Raw genomic sequence first — 17,488 nt, forward strand, 5'->3', positions numbered from 1 at the left:
TATAAATGCAATAATAATTAGTAGTTGATTCGCCACACATCTACTGTAAGTTCTATTTTATTTTTTTGCTAATCAATATTTTATAAAATTCAGACAAAACCCTGGCACTAGATGGCAGTAGTTTACCATGAATAGTTTGAAGGCAGAATATATAAGAAGTTACTAAAATTTCAGGAGAATTATATCATTACCTCTTGGCGTTTGGTTATCCAAATGATGCATGTATGTACATTAAAAATATCTTCTTCATATTTGTTCTTGTTTAAAGTGACTCAAGCAAGTCTTTTATAGTAACAGTTGTTTCAGGTTAAAAAAAATAAATGTTGACAGCTTGTTCACAGTACACTTATCAATTAGTATTTATTAACAAACTTTTTTGTTAAGTTTTTCTTAAATAACTACAGTACAGTGTACATAGGTCAATTTCCCTTGCAGCCACAAAATACCAACCAAAATATATTTACAGGTTTACATACAATATTTACATATTCACAGGAGGCATGTACACAAGGCTTGTGTGTGTCCCTGTGGGATTAAAGCTCACACATTTGGCTACAGCCTCAATAGTCATGTGGGAAGTTCACTGACGGACCCATAAAATACAAAATAAACAAAATAAAAAACAGTCAGATTTACATGATGTACAGTTATTACAGGCTCAGACGGTGAAAATGGCACCATGTTGGCGTGTGCAGTAAAAAAATGAAAGTGAAGTAAATAAAAATTTGCACATCGGCAACCCAGTTGTCAGAAACAACATGTTGAAGATGTAACAGTATGTATAACATATGACACTATGACTACATTTCCATATCAATGGATATGAAATGTCAATCCATACTTTCATGACTGAGATGATCACAAAACAGCCTGGTAGTTCCTTCAATAAACACATACGCACACAGAAAATAATAAAAACAAAAACCTTAAGGAGACTACAAATTCAGTACCCCATCTTCCAATCTTTTTCACAATTACGTACTTCCCTTTTTGAATGCATATGGAGCAAAGACAGTAGTGATGGCAACATGCATTAAAAAGGCGAGTAAAGGTTTTAAAATTTGACTCCCACCCAATTGTCTTCATTTTGAAACTTCTAATATAGGTCCTTACAGGCCTTAAATAGATTTACATACTGCAAGAAGCATCAGCTTACCAGCACACATGAATTCAAACAAATTAAAACTAATAAATATTTAAATAATGATATCACTTAATTAGTACCAGTTATAGTCACCATTTATCTCAGTATTAAGGAAATGAAAGCATTAAGAGGAAATCAGTTTTCCCTGTCTTCAGTAGCTATCCTATCAATAAGATAATGTGAGTAATGTAATTGCTGGATAAACATTGCAGTTATGTGTTCAAACTCCCTCCTTTTACTATCGTAGTGGTTTCAGTGCTATTGTGGGGAACTAAAAGGAGCCCTTCAGAGCACAGCTGTTACAGTCCGGCCACTAGTTCCAACATCACATTATTACGGCTACTTTAAATAATAATTTTAAAAAAAAAACAAGCCATGGCAATGAGATGGAAACAAATGGGCTGACTGGTTTAAGTAAACATTGAGGATTCATTGAAAGATTACACAACACATTTCAACACCAATTCAATGACTCAAGAACAAGTGACAGTCTCAGTTTGGAATTTTACCCCAAAACAGGGCTAACATTAAGGCGTTAACACTATTCAAGTTTGTCACGACGTTCACGTCTCAGAACTATAAAGTTGCTTTTAACGTAGTGCTCAAGGTCATAATTTTCAATGTGGTGCATACAAGGATGGAAATTGTTTAGCTCCAGCAAATAGCACCAGTAATGGCAGCACAGATGAAACATGCTCCCATCACATTTCATGGTTCTGTGCAATTTCAACTGAGAACAAGACCAACCTTTAACAAACGATTTTTCACAGTACTCAAAAGTCGTAAGTTATTCAAAAAGTAAGGCTTTTGAGATCCGACGGAACGAAAGAACAGAGTGAATTGCATGTGTTGTCGTCAACTTTGTAGACGTGGAACAGCAGCAGTGTGATTGGACAAGGCAGTGTCTGTATGATCCGACAGGCTCACGTCCGTTGATCCCATCCAGTGCAAAATGCCAGTCGATCACCCGATTGGTCCGTGGGTCCCTAAAATGTCTTAGATCACGTTGGCCAGTTCTGTCGAGTCTGTTTCTGAATCGGTCTCATTGTCCCTGTGCAAAAATAACACATCTCTTTAGTTGGAACTTTGCTTCACTAACACCATCTTATTGCTGTATGTCATTAATTGTTTGCCCTGTTTTTAATTTATCTGGTTTTAATTTTTATGTCTTCTACTATATAACTTTTAAATGTGCTTTATAAATAAACTTGACACATAAACACAAGAGTCAAACACATCAATCCACAGCCATACCTCTGTTCCTGTAGCAGTTTGCGGTTGCCTAGCCTCCTCTCCTCATTGATCGGATACCAGTACAATATGACCAGGCCGATTATGATGAGAACGATGGGGGCGGCGGAAACCAGCAGTTTCAAGGTTGTATCTACTTCCTCGGGTTGAGAGCAGCCTCTACTGATGTAGCCTGCAAAGCTGAAAAAGGAGAAACGTCATGAAACTGAAAGTACTTTACATTTATGCTTTGCAGGGCACAATGTTCAGACATGCATCTTCTATGGTAATCCAAAGTAAAGCCAAGATCTTGATTCCTCAAATCACTGATCAAAGACCAACACTCTGCCGTAAAGTCAGTCATGTGAAGCATGTACACAGCAAACACACACATACCATAGCCTTACTGAACTTAATCTAGTAAAAGCAAAAAGACTTTCTTGCTTTGATGTGGGATTTGGGTGCTGGGATATTTGGCTTAAACTAGCCACTGCAGGGAGGGCACAGATGTTGAGCAGGCCAAAAGTCGCATGAATGTGACTCATGTGGTGGCAAAAAAAAAAAAAAAAAAAGGGTGGGCTCTGATGCAAGCAACTTTGCTAACCTGAATCTCTTGTTTTATTTCAATCAAACCAATTAAATCTGGCATAACCCAGACTTTCTTTTATTGTGTCCCAGTGCGTTGAATAAAAAAGAAACACCTTCAACCTGTGTGTGTTTGTGTGTGCGTTAAGCTAATACTTACTCTAAACTGAGAGTGGAGATGCCTAGGGAGACTCCAGAAGCGAACTTGGTGAAGAACACATAGAAGGAATAGAAGAGAGCTTCGTGGCCGGTGGAGTCCGGGTTCTGCACTTGGAAATCGTCGACAACATCAGGCAGCATAGACCTGCAAAAACACAAAGTTAGAGACACGCTTGGTCATGTGTATTCCTAATAGGTAAACATGGGGGGAAAAAAACCAACCAAACAAAAGAGTCAGGGTTCTTACCAGGGCAGCAGGAAGGCTGCAGCCACTCCGACCCCGGCAGCAAATGAGGTAACGTAGGTGACAATCAGGTTGCTCTTCAATACCACCACCATGATCATGAAGGGAACCACAGACTGGAAAGAACAGAAACACATTAGACCTCTAAAGCACATGAGATTAGCCATCATTCAAAGATTTACTTCCCAAAACGAGTCTCTAAATGGCACTACAGCCGTTTTCCTGCAACTTCTACAGTATTACTCAATTCCTGTCATTCTCGCAGGCTTCATATGACTTAGAAGTGGTGTTTGGACGTGATTATGGGACTTACCAAGGTGCCAACATAAACCGCAGTCTTTTTCCCAAAGCGAGTCAGAAACCACTGCCAGAACGGAATGGCCAGTGTAGCAGCAAGCTGAGAGAGGGGGGAAAACATTAAAAGTCTGGTTAACCAGCTGTATGGTTTGTTTTGACACACACAAAACTAAAATAAGTTTAAATAAATTGCACAAAAGGCCTTTTATTACAGGTTAACATGATTTTGCAAAAGCAACAACAGAGCCCCCCCTGTGTACATAATGGTAGAAATGCATGACATTAGATGTATTCTCAAAATGCTTGGGCTTCCGTTTGGGTGTAACAAGACTCAAAGCGCAGCGATGCAGACGCACATTTAAACTCTCATACCTGCCAAACACAACAGTAAAGATGGAAGACAATACGGTTTTCATGGCTCTTCCCAAAACAAATCTGAGCTCAATGTGATGCAGAATTCAGCAGGGGTCTTCCCGTGACACTACAGGAGGGCAGAGGGCTCTCCCAGATCAGTATGACCCCTCTGTGTCTGACTAATGTAAAAGTAACACAAAGCCGCGGTGCAGCAGTATTTTTCCCGCCTTTTTGTTATGGTATGAGTGAAACACTAAGCTAAGAGACAAACCACCTACATGTCTCGCGGAACAACCATATGTGACAATGACATCTTTCTGTGGCTTCAAAAGCTATTTAATGTGGTTTCTCACCATGTGTAAGTGAGCACTTTCATTTCCTTCCCGTTTGCATGTACAATATTGTTTCACTTGTATCAGCTGTATGCGTGCACCTGAACTGAGTCTGATCTTTGTCTTCAAAACCAACAGTCCATGTCACTTCCTTGTCCAGACACCAACCTCTGATTTGTGAGCCCTTGTTTGCTTGTGTTTTCAGTTTATTATTATTTATTGGGCAGATCCAGAGAAATACGCACAAGAATTCCAGAGAACCTGTACGGTCTTGTACCTGTGCAAATGATAAATACATATAATCTGATCTATAATCAGAAAACAGCCCTATAAACAGCCCTCATAAAAGCATGTTTACACTTCTTCATGATGTCTTTTTCCTGTAAAATGAAACTGAGTAGCACAACTGACAAAAACACTGTGCAGCCCTCGAAAAAATGAGTTAACTTACGGTGCAGCAGCAAAGCTAGAGAACAATGAACCCTGCAGCATGCTTTCTGCAACCTGCCTCACATCAGCAAATACTACACACAAGGCTCTTTTTGCAATTATTTAAATCTCCGTTGCTCTCATATCTGACTGTTTCAATCCATTTACTGACAACCAGTATGAATGAGTGAGTCCTTATACAGAAGCTGTTCGTTTTGATTTGGTTAACTTATCGTTGTACAAATAAGATCGGAGCTTCCAGGATTAGTCGGACGTCTCCTCCAAATTACTGAAGGTGAGGATTAGCATCACTCACTAAGGAGCAGAGAAAGCTCACGCACACTGTTGAAACCTCTAAAAATGTATTTCACCAAATAAATGTACTTTAAACAAAAAGGTCACTTTCTTGGCTCCGTAATCCGTTCCATAAAGTTAAGGATCAAAGCTTGTAATCTTTTCAGCCTCACTAACCTGTACAGTTCTGCCATGCGTGCTACAGAAAGCACATCTAAATACCTGTCGGGATTTGAAGTAATTCTTTGATATGAGAAAGAATTTTCCAAGACAGGTCAGGAGATAAAAGAAAGGATAATCAAATGTGGCTCCTTTACTGTCTGTGGGAATGGGATGGCATTCAGGCAGAGCAATGAGAGATGACGCACATCATGGAAATGGGCAGCCAGGAGACACTGCTTTCAAACCAAGTACAAAACAGCCTTGTAATTGAAGACAATTTATGCGTTTGCCCTGGGACGGAGGCTTTTGTCTGCACTCTCAAGCTAATGGCATAACTTATTCCACACAAATGGGCAGCTCGAGGTTTTGTATGCTGAGGGAAATGCGGCCATTGCTACGGCAACAGTGCGCCTATCTGCTTGTGCGAACCGAAAATGCCACCTGTGTGTCTGTACTCACCATGATCACCAGCAGAATATTCTGGAAGTCGTTTCTGAAGCCCAGTGTGTAGCTGCAGAACAGGGCAAAGTTTCCCTCCAGGAGCTGTCAGACAAAGCACAGACAAAATTTAAACACACGCACACCTTGCAGGTGCCGAGTAAACTCTGGGTGGGAGCACAAAACAGTGAGAGACTTTTAACGTAAGAAGAGCTAGTTGATTCAGTAACCAAAATACAAACATAGGGCGGGCACAGAGTGACTGACACCCTAACGAAGCCCGTAGTTTGTATGTCATTATACGCACCATGAAAGCTAGCGAGGTAAACAGGAAGACCATGACCAGTTTGGCGTACGGTCCATGCCCCATCACCAACTTAATCCCCTGGAAGAATCCCATGGGCTCTGACTTTGGACGAGAAGACTCTGGAAAGAAGAAAAAAAAAAAAAAAAAAAAAAAAGAATGAACAACGATGCAAAGTTACTTCAACTTGAAAACATTTTCCTATATTTTCATTCCAACTACCATGGGGTTTCTGTTCATTTTACAAGAGCGGTGTAATGGGAATTTCATGAGAAGCATCTTTAAAAACTGCCATGTAACTAATCTCACTAGGGGCCTCCAGCCTCTTGGGTATGGGGTAAATGGAAGGTAAATGTGTGTGTCCAGAGGGGTCAGGACTTTTAGTGGTTCACCACATGTACCTTGGACATGGGTGTCTTTCTATAGATCCAGATTGAGTGTCCCCTAGGTAACACTGAAAGACACCATGTTCCTTTGATGAGATAGTACACCGACCCTGAGACTAAGATAAAAGCTGCATGTGCTGAATATGATCAACTTGTGTTTTTGGGAGTATTTAATAGTCACGTAAAGCCATGAACTTCATTTAACTGAACAAGATTCACACTTAAAAGAAAGAAGTGGACATTGGAATCTAAATTGAAGGATGGAGCATGTGATTAATGCTTTACCTTTTTGCTCTCTCACACCGAAGAAAAGAACAATAGCACAGAGGACATAGATTGAGCAGATGATGCCAGAAGAAATCATGTAGGCCGCTTTCTGTAAGGAAGAAACAACAGAGGAAAAGGACGACCATTAGCAAACACCATTTGGATCAGCTCTTGTTCTTTGACCAGTAAAGTTGTTATTGACCTTTTGTCAAACACAAGACTCAATATGATAGTGAATGTTTGCTCACCGTGTGTTCCAGGGAAATGACAGGCTCTGAGTCGTTGAGCCCAACAGACTTTGAGGAGTTGCTCAGGTCTGCCACGATGTCGCCGGGTCCTGGGAGGCAGGGAGCGTTCGCCATACCTACTATCTGCCCCTGGATGGCTGTACCAACAACAGTGCCCAGAACCTCCACAGTCATCCCTGATTGGAGGAAATATAGAAGAGGTGTCTAGTCACTGAGGCGATACCTTAGACTTTTCATTTCTGTCAGGAGATTCATTTAGAAAATATTTTACATGCGGGAGTGTGATACTCACTGTACGCAGTGGCTGAGTCTCTTTCTTTCTGCTCTGAGCTGATGAACATGGTGAGGGCAGAGTATGGCACATGGAAGCACTGATTTGCAAAGACAAAAAGAAGTAGCAAGGTAAGAAAATGAATGCAGCTCTTAATTACACTTTTTGGTCATGCAGAGAATAGCAAAAGTAAAACAATATATATATATATTGTTTTACATTTTGGGGAATTTGTTTCTTTGCATTCTGGTAGAAAGTTAAATGAGACTGATAACACTAATTTCTGTAAAATTTACAGAACCAGGCTAGCTGTGTCCCTTTGTCTCCAGTCTTTGTGCCAAGTCTGAGACTGTGGGCCTCCTCTCAGACAAAGCTGAGGCACCCGCTCACCCCACCGGCCTTGGTTTACTTGATTAGTTTTGCTCAATTCCTTATTATTTGATTCCACAGACACTCAACAATTGAGCCAAGATAGCCTAATATTGCTGTTTGTGCACAAGTGTGGTACTCACAGTCTGAAGGGTCTGGAAGATGCAGTAGAAGAATAGGTACCAGATGACTTTGCCGTCCTCAAAGGGAGGAACGTACCAAATGAGGAAATAGGCGAGCACAGCCAGAGGGGTTGAGAGCACGATCCTTTGGATGGAAAAAGGAGAGTAGGGGAGGGGAACAAGAAGAGACGACAACAGAAACAGTCATCAGTGGAAGAAATTGTGATCTACTCAAGCGTGAAACTCTCACTCTGTAAACAATTACCAGTCTTTATGAAGAGAGGGGACACTCAGTTACATAACAAAGTGTAGCCATTTAAGTGTGGCTTCCATTCAATTAGGGCCAACTTTTCCTCAGCTCAGCACCGCTTGGTGCCTCACTTGAGTTAACCGTTTTACAATGATTACCATTCATACAGAGACACAGTGTTCCTGATGGTCATTCATACATACAGACACACAGTGTTCCTGGTGTTCACATGCATGAAACAGGTAAGGATTCAAGTAAGGCTGGATCTGATGGGGTGAGAGGGTGGAACACTGGGGAATACTGACAAAACAAACAAAACAACACTTGCTGGTGTTTTTTCCAGGTACAGATGACTGATTAAACACTTTGTTACATTTTATGGTTCCTTGAGGCCTTGCATGTGTGAGAGTCTCACAAAAAATGTTCAGATTCTGGGTTTGCTAATCACTTCGGTGTCATCGTTTACTCCTCCTCCCCCATACATTTTTAAGAAGCCAAATGCTGAAATAGTGCAGGAGGCGACTTCCTTTGGTCACTTCCTTCGTCCTATGGTCCGATCGACACTCTCCAATCAGACATGAGATTATGAGAGCAACCACTCCTCTGGAAAGCGTGGCTCATGGAGCAGGGAGCAGGGCCTGCATCCTGCTTGTACGTCTACTCTCTATGGGAATTGTTAATCACTTCAATATCAGGTGAGTCATCCTTCCCAGAAACGCCATTGTTGACCATTGCCGTGTATACAAAGATGATGCAACGTCCTGCCGTGGCACCGGCTAATATCCAGTCAAAGCGCTCTGTAACAGAACACTGCAGTCTCACCTCTAATCAACTTAAGCATATTTATAGCCAAACAAGACTCTCACATATGTGATGTGATTAACTGCACACTTGTGAGAAGTCGTAATCTGCAGGTGTGGTGTGTAAGTTCAAGCAGGTGTTTTTAATCTAGAAATGACACCTAGGAGTGCATTTTTAAGTCTCCTTTTCTCTGTGCCAAATGATGACAGTGTGTCAGTCAGTGGGAAAAAAAAAAAAGCTTCCTTCAGAGATCCAACAACATGGGTGAAACCAGCCATGGAAGCAACATGTAGACTTGAAAAATGGACTTTCAAGTGCTATCTTTTTCAGTGTATGCTGTTGTCACACAGTTTGCAGGGCTAAGCAAAGACTTGTACTGTGCTTGCAGAACTGTAGGGACACAGTAGGCCATATAAGTACTGGCCTGGTGCTCCTCCTGTAATTATATTTAAAGCTGTGCTGACTAGGGAGGGGTGATTTTTATCTCAGCAAGTTAACTTTGCAGGTGACAGCTTTTAGTCTGGTGCTTATTAACTGTGAGAACTTGTGCTGACAGCACAGCAAATATGTCAATTCTCTCTTTTGGCAGCTGTCATGGGGCCGGGTGGGTGAACACATGTAATAAAATACAAAAACCTGGCCAAGATACTGGTTTTGAATACTTGACTTCATCTTTTCATGCTCTGAAAAGTATATAAACTTACAGGACAATGAATCCTGCTTTATGTGAAATGTATGTAAAAACAAGTCAAACGATCTCCTTTAGAAGTCTTTATTCATTTGGAATTCATATTTGGCAAGACGGGCAGTCAGTTTGTTGAAGTAGTAATACAAACTTGGGATACTTAATAAAATACAGTCGGTGTCCAAAGAAATTGATTTAAATGCATGTCTAGGGAACAGAAGCAGCAGTCTGACTGGTTGAGTCGCTCTGCAGCAACAGTAAAACCTTCTACCCATTGCCTCGCAACTTGAACCGAAGTAACCTCCTGAATTCCTCAGCCAGTCTTTAAAAATGCTCCCAAGGCTTTTGCATGTAAGAGCTGAGACGCTATTGGCTCACTCATGTGGTGTGTTGTGGGCTGGACCAATGAGAAGGCAGCCTGACTCTCATCCCCCCCCCGCTTCCTATACGCAGAGCTTTTAAGATTGAGCAGCTCTGGGCACCTTTCTGCTCGCTTCCTTCCTACTCGTGGGCACCACACCCATCGCCTCACATCTTTACAACTGAGCATCTCAATCCTATCTCCTACCCTTACCCCCCCCCCCCCAATATCTCATCTCTGACAGCAACAATGGATGCATCTTGCTTTGCACAAGCAGGAGTAGCGTGACCCACTCTGTGATTCAAACATGAGGTGATGGTGGCTGAAAATGACATAATGATATGCCAGCCTTACCCCTCCTGCAAATTAGTTGAATCAAGCTAAATTCAACAGAATTTGTTGCATAAACATTAAGTCTATCAAAGCTATTTTTTTCGTGAATATTTCTAAAAGTATGCATGAAATGATTTGGATTCAAAAGTGAGTGTGTGATAGATGTAAATCTACAATGTTCCACAACTGCTAACATGTAGAAACCAAAAAACAATGTCACAATGACTACTATGTGGATATTACCTTTTACTAATAATTGTTAGCAAATTCCTTTACAGCCCTGAAGTAGAGGGTTGGTCATATGGCTATAAAACCATCTTAACTTGCAAAACAAGAAACTTTTTCAATCTATTTTGGAGATCTGTAGCTGGCATAGTTTGATTTCAATACCAAAAGAGGCACATTTGTGCTTCTCTTGAACTACTAACCAGCGGCTGAACAGGAAGATTATTCCTTTGTATTCAAATTTAATTATGCAGGTGCTCTCAACACATGTACACCCACAGGAGCAGCACAGGAAACTGAGGAGGGGACCACATGAGACCTTCATGACTGGGTTCATCTCCCAGTTGTGCCCCTTCTTACACAAGCTACATACATTTCATTAGCAACTAGGGGAGTTATATATTTCTAATCAAGCAGGCAAGGGAGCAAATGAGCTGGTGTAACTTGCAGCCATGCATCTCCCTGTGGTGCCCATTATAAAGCTGCCTAGAGACACTTACTTTGTCTTACTCAAATTCTCTCATGCCTTGTCACCCTTTCACCCAGTTCCCTGCATGTTCCCAAATACTGAAGGGACAGTGGCTCTAAAATATCTTATGTGTTGACAGGAGACCACTTCTATAACCAGCAGCTCCCACTGACACCCTACACCGTACTTTCCCACATAACAGTATGAGTTATACCCTATAAACGTGGGTCATGACTTCCAGGAGGGTCTGACCATGCAGTGACCACTGTTCAACAGTCATATATTCATGAACATACGAATAAGATAAGCCCATGTAGGTTGCTCAGAGATCGAGAGGCAGAGAAGTGGGGGAGGGGGACATAGCAGCTAAAAAGAAAGGGGTCAGTAACCCTTTCTGTGAAAAAGGCCTTAAGTGTCACAGGCCTCCCACTCCCCTCAGCCTGGCTGCCACACACAGACAAAGACACAAGGCAACGTTCATTTAGCGTCCGATTATGATGCTCATGAGGGAATGAAAATTGATCGATCGATCTCTCTCTCATTTATTATTATTATTTTATATATATATATATATATATATATATATATATATGCTGGAAATGTGTTTTCTATTCAAACATACAGAGATGCAAGTTGAGTCCTCTAGGTGAATTCCTTCTCAAAAATGGTTTGTGTGTTTGTTGTAAGAGGCAGACTTGGTAGCAGGCTGTAGTTATATTTGTCAATGCCGTGCCAAAGTGGGTGGGAAATGTGCAAGATTAGCACCTGCAGGTACTCCCTATATTTGTTTAGTAAAATAACAGAAAGGCCTAGTGCCTTTTGCTTATTTCGTTTGGCAATTTTGGCTTAGTGGTCCAGCCTGGACCATTTCAATTGTAGGCAAAAATTTATTGTTTTATGGCCTATATGCATAGGAGCAGTTGAGGTTGTGAGAGAGAGAGAGTGAGTGAGCAAGTGTGAGAGAGAGAGAAAGGGGGGGGAGGGACCTTGATTGGACACATTGCAGGTGTGGGCAATGAGGAAGTGGTACAGCAGGAACATCACGAGCATGACCCATAGTAACCCCTCTTGGGAGAATTCAAACGCAGTCACCTCATTAAGCCACACCCCCAAACACCTACACATGTATAGTGTGTCGTAAAAATTTCACACACTGCTCTGACTCACCAGTGCTGAATGCAGCCCTCCCATTACACATTTCCCAACAACCAACAGGTTTAGTGTTTCAATGACACAACTGGACTTTGTCAAGAAAGAAATGGAAACAGTCTGGAGGAGACTTGAACAATAAAGCTGGGAGGAGGAGGGGGCTCTGGAGTACGATTACCCAGATCTACTGAAAAGCTTGAAAATGTATATTAAAATCAAGTCAAACGGTATCAGACTGTAGCTGTCTGGTTCCAGCTGGAACTTAGACCTACCAGGGCAACATGCGTCCGAAACGCGTCCATGGGCTTCGGGAGACCAGGAAGCCGACTGTGGGGTCCGTTATGGCGTCCCATGCTCGGCCTACAAACAAGATGATGGAGGCATAGAAGGGATCCAGCTGCCAAAGGAGAAGACACGAAGGTTAGTCCATCAGTGTCAGTAAAAGGGCGTCATTGTCATCAATACAGTGGGTAATTTCTAGATGCTCCAAAAGACAGCATTTCAGAAACACATTCAATCCCTTTGCTGCCATAAAAATATTACTATTACGCATCATTACTATCCTTTACGTGTACAAATACACCAAGCTGACAAACCATGTTATGTTATGTGGTACAGTTTACCCACTGTTACTTTAAACACAGTGAGTCATCAGCTGGTCAATAGTCATGGCAGCACTTAGCAAGAATCAAGTTAAATAGTGAAGGTGCCACTTGGCAGCTCAGCCTGTCTGCTGCTCATCCAGCACTGTGTAGCCTTACTTACAAGCTTTACTGGAAGCCAGGCACGATGAATGCTCGACCCTTGACTGTACAATCTGCGCCATGCTGCGTCAGCCAATAGACTCTTAATCAACTAAACTAAAGCTAAACCCCTAGGAAGCGGTTGACTTGCACGCTATTTTGGCCTTGACCATCAGATTAGTGTCAGTGCCCATTAAAGCGAGCCCCTCCCCACTGTGCTCCCACCCCCCCAACATTTTTCAGAACAAGCCTGTGTAAGCCTTTTGATACAGTTGAGTCCCGTCATGGAGTCAATAATGGAAACAACAGAGGAATGTTTTCCACCTCTTCATTTTTCCAGGATAAATCGCTCCATTTGTTGGTGAGCTTTGGCAGTCATTTCCTTTGTGCCCTTATGAGAGAAGTGATTTGAGGGCAGAGGAAGGACCGTGTACAACTCCTCAAGTCTGGAAATGTCACCACACATACTCTGGCAGGACAGCATATTGAGTACAGGAAGGACAGTAGTGGGTGTACAGTCTGTTCCCACTGCCACTAAGGTGGTCCTTTAAGGTCAACTGGGTAGCTAGATTTAGAGCTATGTTACGAAAGTGACACTAAAGGTCTGGACAGGTGTGACCACAGAGTTTTAAAATCATCTCAACCAACTCACCTGAGCTACATCCAGTAGATAGATCTGCAGAAAGAAGCCCAGGGCACATCCTGTGATCTGGTAGGGTGCGCCGCCGATGGCATAGCATATCTTGTTGCAAACTGACAACCTGTTTCTATGCTCGTGCTGGGGAAAAAGCAAGGAAAGAGAAAAAAAATACAGGTAATAAAGTAAATGTACCAACTACATTCACCCTGCACAACTAGTAAATAATAAACAATCGCAGACAAGATAGAAGACATGAGGTCCGTCTCTACTGGGAAGATAACGCCTGACAAATGAACACTGATTTTAAGTCTACTATGTATTCAACATTAACTTCTAACTTGAAAGGCAAAGTATTTGCAGTATTTGCTTAGACAGGGCCTAGCCATTGTAGTTAAAGGTGGGAGTTAATGGCAGCAATCCTAAGAGGATGACTGCAGTACAGCGCCATGTGCTTATATTCCCCAGGCTTTTACAGTACATAGGTAGCTTTCTCCATTTCTGTATGAACAATTTAAGCGTCAACCTGTCATTCCACTAATCTTCAGCGTCGTGTTTCCCACTAGACCGATTAAGACGACACATTTTTCAGTGCCTCATAAGGAATGTGGCCTAAATTCTTAATCGCCAGATAGTCTTGAGAGCTGAGAGTTCAGCTGGCTAAAAGCTAAACATCATATGTAGCATATTTGGCAGACGTCAGGAACAGCCACTGGGAAACAAGAAACCCATGGTTTTTTAACAAGTGTTCACCCCCACCCCCATTTTCTCCAATGTAGATCATTTCCTCGACAGACAGACCTAAACAACACCCTCTAATAGCAACACAGATCTCACCAGGACATGACAACACATGGTGTCACACGCACTCAAAGCCAGGGTGACAACACCTTGGCAGCAGTCTGCCTGAACTGGCTTAACATCCCAAGGGATGTCTGCCAGTTTGACCAGCGGTCTGACCACTTCTGTCCACAGTGGGGTGAAAACACACACCTCCTCCCTGGCCAATCAAAAGATTGTGTTTGGTGCTGCCTAATCTGTCCTCTTTTCAGCTGGCCAAAGAATTTTTCCATCACTGGTGTTGAATGAGGACATGGCTACTGTTATAGCCTCAGACAAAAGATAAAAACCGTTTCAAGATACCATCACCAGCTTAATAAAATGACCTCCAACTGCAGGCACATTACAGTGTTTCCGCTAATATGCAGGAGAAGATAAGAGATACTGCCTCATCCTCGGTCAGATCTGCAGATCAATGTCTTGTTGAAAGCCAGTCATTGTTTAGGTGACAAAACTCTCTCCTGCTGAAATGAGACACCATCACCATCAAAACATAGAAACAGTAATTCAAACTTTAGTACACAGTGACTGGCATTACAGCAGTTGGACTACCTGGTGACTCCAAACTTGACCCCACCATGTGATGCATATTTTGCGCTGACAGTGTGTGGCAGTCCAACTGTTTTTCAGTATACCCCTCCTGCACCTGTGTATAACATTACACATTTTGCCCCTTCTAGTTTTAAAATGACATTGCAGCAAGTGTCCTGTACCCACTGTGTCATGTAACTACCGTAGCAATGTGTTAGTAGGACTATGTATTAATGTCACTCCCTTCACATGGCTTTGGATTACTCATCCCAATTACATGAGTTAGAGAAAGAATGTGTCTGTGATGTCTTCTTATCCTTCTTCAAAAAGATTCAGTCTGCCTCACAGTGTATTTAATGAGGATGTGCAACAGTGCTATGTAAACCTGACATGAAAGCTGGCCTCCTATCATTACCTCAAAGGCTACTGCTTCTGTTACCAGCAGTAGCTTACAAGTAGTGATATGTTACCAGTGTGGAGCCAAAACATACTATCCCAGAACAGGTGGGGTTTCAAAACTCTAAAAGGTAGCGAAAACGTTTTTGATTAATGTTGCACTTAGACATTTGGAAATCTCTATATAGTTTGGCAAAGACCGAAATGTCAAAAACTCTGTAGTAAGTTATCCTCTCTGTCCTCTCCCTGCTCCTCCTGTCTGACACGTTGCCTTGGTGGTTGCTCCCTGCTGCATTCAGAGCTGTCGAAAACATGGGAATTGCCCCCAGATATGCGCTTGAAATTACCAATTAAATGGGGATTTTCTTTACCAACCGAGGAGATTTTTCAGATGAAAGATCACACAACACTAAGATGCTTTATCCTCCTCAGTTCGCCACTACAATGCAAATCATTGTGTCACATGATTCCTGAAACCGAAAGACATATAGGCCTACAAATAAATCTATGGTGGCTTTGTTACATTTCTTGTGTGATAATTTCGATTTATAGCCTATTAAATCTCAACAAGCGTTGCGTGAGAGTCCCTTCGCTCAGATATGGGCGTGTGAGCTTCAGAGGGGCTCTTGAACGCAGCACTACAACACCGAAGCCCCCCAAAAAATTAGGCTATATGAAGGATAGTCTAGATAACATTACCTCCTGCTGCTATTAGTCGACAACACCCCACCGCGGTTTTTCGAGACTCACATTTCCAGTGCGACTGTACTTCAATAAAATTAAATTCAGACATCATTATGCAAATGAGGAATCTCCGTGTAGCCTATAGGACTAAAGTTAGAATATCTGACGAGCTGACTTGAGCCAACATAAAAACGAACATTGCTGTATATTTAAAATGTAGCCATCAAAAAGAAGAGTAGCCTAGTATTTTCGGATTTAAATTTAGCTCTGTGTGGCTGGGGTAATGAGTGTTGGCTACCGAAAACCTCTATCATTACAGTCTATAAACTAAGAGTATGGCTTAAAGTAACGTTATAGCCTACGAACACCGTCCAAAGCCTTGGGTTTAACCTTACGATTTAAATTATGTCTCGTGATTTGCAGAGGATCAGAGGAGGGAGATGGGGCTTAGCGTGGTATTGACTTATTGACTGAAAATAATCATATTTCAGTAAGTTTAACATTTGTATCAATTATTTCATTCATTTAATAATTTACGGAGTGGCTAATGAGACATTTCGGTCAACTCTGCACTCCAGCATCCTAGAAACATGACAATGAGCAACGCGCGCCTAAGCCAACGTCAGCTGTAGCCACGACCCCAAAAACTGTCATTTTACTCTGGGGAAGCATCAATTCATTCATGTGTTCAAGATACATTCCCGTCCAAACCAGCTTCTTCTTCGTCTTGTGATGTCTGGTGAGCTGATTTAGATAAGAAACCGTCGCCATGAAGGAACGTTTTGAATGAATGACTGGACTCACCTTCCTGGCGATCTTGATGCCGTCCGGGCTGCCCGGCTTATTCAATAAAGTAGCGTTGGAGTATTGTTCCCCTCCCTCACCTTTTGCCATAGCAAAATAGCTGGTTTCTTGGTTCAGCTTGACGCAAAACTTTACTGAAATGAAATATCAAACGCGTCTTCCGATAAGGTTCGTGAAAATACGGATGGTATCGTCGTGGTCTATCAATGTGAAAACTCTGAAGAGGCGGAGGCGGTTAGATGTAGTAGTTTTTTAGCTCCCCGCCCCTTACAACGTGTGCCATTCACCCCATGTTTTCCCCGCCCCTTTGAAGGCTCGTCACATTCCCGCTGAGCAAGTCCGGCAGCGGTCACGCAGAGATAAGACCTCCAGCTCTCCCTGAAGAGACTCCTGAAGACTTTCTGGGTACAAAGATTGGGTTCCATCGAAGTCTGTTTTGCCTGCGTTCTTGACAGTCAAAGCAGCCTATATCATGTAGGCTATTTCTCCAGTAAAAGATCACATGTTGCGTGTCTCTAGGCCTACCGGTGCATAAACAAACATACTTTTGAAGACACTGAGGTCATGTCCTTGTAAATGTATATAGGCTATGTTACATACAGAAGCCTATATTTAAATTCATGATATATCAACTCTACTGTTATTCCTGGCAGTAGAGTTGATATATCATTTAGACCAAGTAAACAAAACCTGCAGACATCGTAAATTAATAGTTAACTTAATAAATAATAAAGGTACAAGGTACATTTAATTGTCATATTACAACAGGATTGTAAAGTCTACAGATCAGATGTCTGTGTGTTAATGGGGGCTTGGTCACATGAGTTTAGTAGGCTATTTCTACATTTTTTGCCTGTGCTATTTGTTGATATAGAGTATTTTTTCACATCCTACATTTTAACACCCCATCTTGCTCTCTTCCCCTTTTCTGCTCTCATAATGCTT

General features: G+C 41.9%; 2 protein-coding genes across 7 annotated transcripts in view; one reads left to right on the forward strand and one right to left on the reverse strand.

Annotated features, from left to right (window-relative positions):
* Positions 1 to 334: 334 nt before the first annotated feature.
* mfsd2ab (major facilitator superfamily domain containing 2ab) lies at positions 335 to 16,771 on the reverse strand. 6 transcript variants are annotated; one of them, XM_046058060.1, is made up of 14 exons: positions 16,544 to 16,771; positions 13,304 to 13,429; positions 12,181 to 12,305; positions 7,657 to 7,780; positions 7,166 to 7,244; positions 6,874 to 7,049; positions 6,644 to 6,734; positions 5,976 to 6,094; positions 5,690 to 5,773; positions 3,676 to 3,759; positions 3,366 to 3,478; positions 3,120 to 3,263; positions 2,399 to 2,575; positions 335 to 2,195 (listed from the first exon to the last, which is right to left on the reverse strand). In XM_046058060.1, the coding sequence occupies exons 1-14, from the start codon at positions 16,631 to 16,633 to the stop codon at positions 2,141 to 2,143; spliced, it is 1,587 nt and encodes a 528-aa protein (XP_045914016.1). In that variant the 5' UTR covers positions 16,634 to 16,771; the 3' UTR covers positions 335 to 2,140. The 6 variants fall into 6 exon arrangements, with proteins under 6 accessions (XP_045914016.1, XP_045914017.1, XP_045914020.1 ...); XM_046058061.1 differs by lacking the exons at positions 12,181 to 12,305; positions 13,304 to 13,429; positions 16,544 to 16,771 and adding exons at positions 8,089 to 8,185; positions 8,368 to 8,700; XM_046058064.1 differs by lacking the exons at positions 12,181 to 12,305; positions 13,304 to 13,429; positions 16,544 to 16,771 and adding an exon at positions 8,368 to 8,700.
* The window catches only part of myclb (MYCL proto-oncogene, bHLH transcription factor b), a 43,376-nt gene continuing 37,840 nt past the window's right edge, over positions 11,953 to 17,488 (forward strand). The window contains exon 1 of the mRNA XM_046058070.1: positions 11,953 to 12,328. The gene's annotated coding sequence lies outside the window, so the exon portion shown is untranslated. The remainder of the gene's footprint in view (positions 12,329 to 17,488) is intronic.

This window comes from Micropterus dolomieu, linkage group LG09 (genome assembly GCF_021292245.1).
Source record: "Micropterus dolomieu isolate WLL.071019.BEF.003 ecotype Adirondacks linkage group LG09, ASM2129224v1, whole genome shotgun sequence".
NCBI classification, from domain to species: domain Eukaryota; kingdom Metazoa; phylum Chordata; class Actinopteri; order Centrarchiformes; family Centrarchidae; genus Micropterus; species Micropterus dolomieu.